The sequence below is a fragment of the Prionailurus viverrinus genome, chromosome C2 (assembly GCF_022837055.1).
Source record: "Prionailurus viverrinus isolate Anna chromosome C2, UM_Priviv_1.0, whole genome shotgun sequence".
Lineage (NCBI taxonomy): Eukaryota > Metazoa > Chordata > Mammalia > Carnivora > Felidae > Prionailurus > Prionailurus viverrinus.
The window spans coordinates 47,990,487-47,991,915 of NC_062569.1; the positions used below are offsets into that span (position 1 = coordinate 47,990,487).

The window sequence follows — 1,429 nt, forward strand, 5'->3', positions numbered from 1 at the left end:
GTTTTTCCTCTCAATTCAATCCTTCTCCTTCCCCTACCAGGAACCCCGGGGAACTGGAAGAGCACGTGCGTTACTGACCAGATACACAATCCGGACGCCCCTTCCAAACCGGAATCTGATTACTAATGGACTGGCCCAGCACAGGGCTGCACTGAGCGACGAGAAGCAGTAACTATATCCTCAGGGAGAATGGGTACTGAGGATGCCACCAGTAAAAGAGTCGAATGCTGTGCATCCATGAGAGAACTGTCTCCAGAAAAAAAAAAAAAAAAAAGAGCAAGAGGCACAAAGACCTGGACGGGGCTGGAGGAGAAGAGTATCCCATGGATATTTGGCTATTGCTGGCCTCCTATATCCGTCCTGAGGACATTGTGAATTTCTCCCTGATTTGTAAGAATGGCTGGACTGTCACTTGCACTGCTGCCTTTTGGACCAGGTTGTACCGAAGGCACTACATGCTGGATGCCTCTCTGCCTTGGCGCCTGCGACCAGAGTCCATGGAGAAGCTGCGCTGTCTCCGGGCATGTGTGATCCGATCTCTGTACCATATGTATGAGCCAATTGCTGCTCGAATCTCCAAGAATCCAGCCATTCCAGAAAGCACTCCCAGAACATTAAAGAATTCCAAATGCTTACTTTTCTGGTGCAGAAAGATTGTTGGGAACAAACAGGAACCAATGTGTGGGAATTCAACTTTAAGTTCAAAAAACAGTCCCCTAGATTAAAGAGCAAGTGTATGGGAGGGTTGAAGCCTCCCATTCAGTACAAAGATGTTCATACCAACCCAGACCAGGACTGCTGCCTACTACAGGTCACTACCCTCAACTTCATCTTTATTCCAATTGTCATGGGAATGATATTTATCCTGTTTACTATCAATGTGAGCACGGACATGCGGCATCATCGCGTGAGACTGGTGTTCCAGGACTCTCCTATCTGTGGTGGCTGGAAACTGTGCTGCGAACAGGGCGTGCAAATCATCCTGGACCCAGCGCACAGCGTTCGACTCTTTGGTGGTGCCCCAATATTTTTAATGTAATGCCTTTGGGCAGGGCAGGTGGTCTCCAGTTCACCAGATTCCACATCACTTTTGCCTAACCCTGGCCATTTCCACAATTATTTGGTGTCTGAGACACCCACAGCTATCATTCTGATTGACATCTGTAAGGGAGCGTGCTCCAGAAGCCTTCACTCAGTTGCCTGAATTGACAGTGAATTACCTTAATGACAGAGCCAGGCCTAACCTGAAGGCCTTATTTTTAATTTATCTATTTTATTTTTTCAGAACACTTTAATCTCACCACGTTGCCTCAAGTGGTTTTTAACCTTTAGACTCTTTATATGTCAACTGCTTTCTGCACCCAAATTCAGTTATAATGAAGCTGCAAAATGAGAGATGTTATAGGGATATTTGTGAGTACACAGTATG

The 1,429-nt window shown here is 46.4% G+C and overlaps 1 protein-coding gene across 1 annotated transcript; it reads left to right on the top strand.

Annotated features, from left to right (window-relative positions):
- Window positions 1-224: 224 nt before the first annotated feature.
- Window positions 225-1,039, top strand: LOC125174440 (transmembrane protein 183A-like). Its single transcript, XM_047873996.1, is given in 2 exon segments — window positions 225-680; window positions 683-1,039. Coding segments are annotated over 2 exon segments (813 nt in total).
- Window positions 1,040-1,429: the final 390 nt, after the last annotated feature.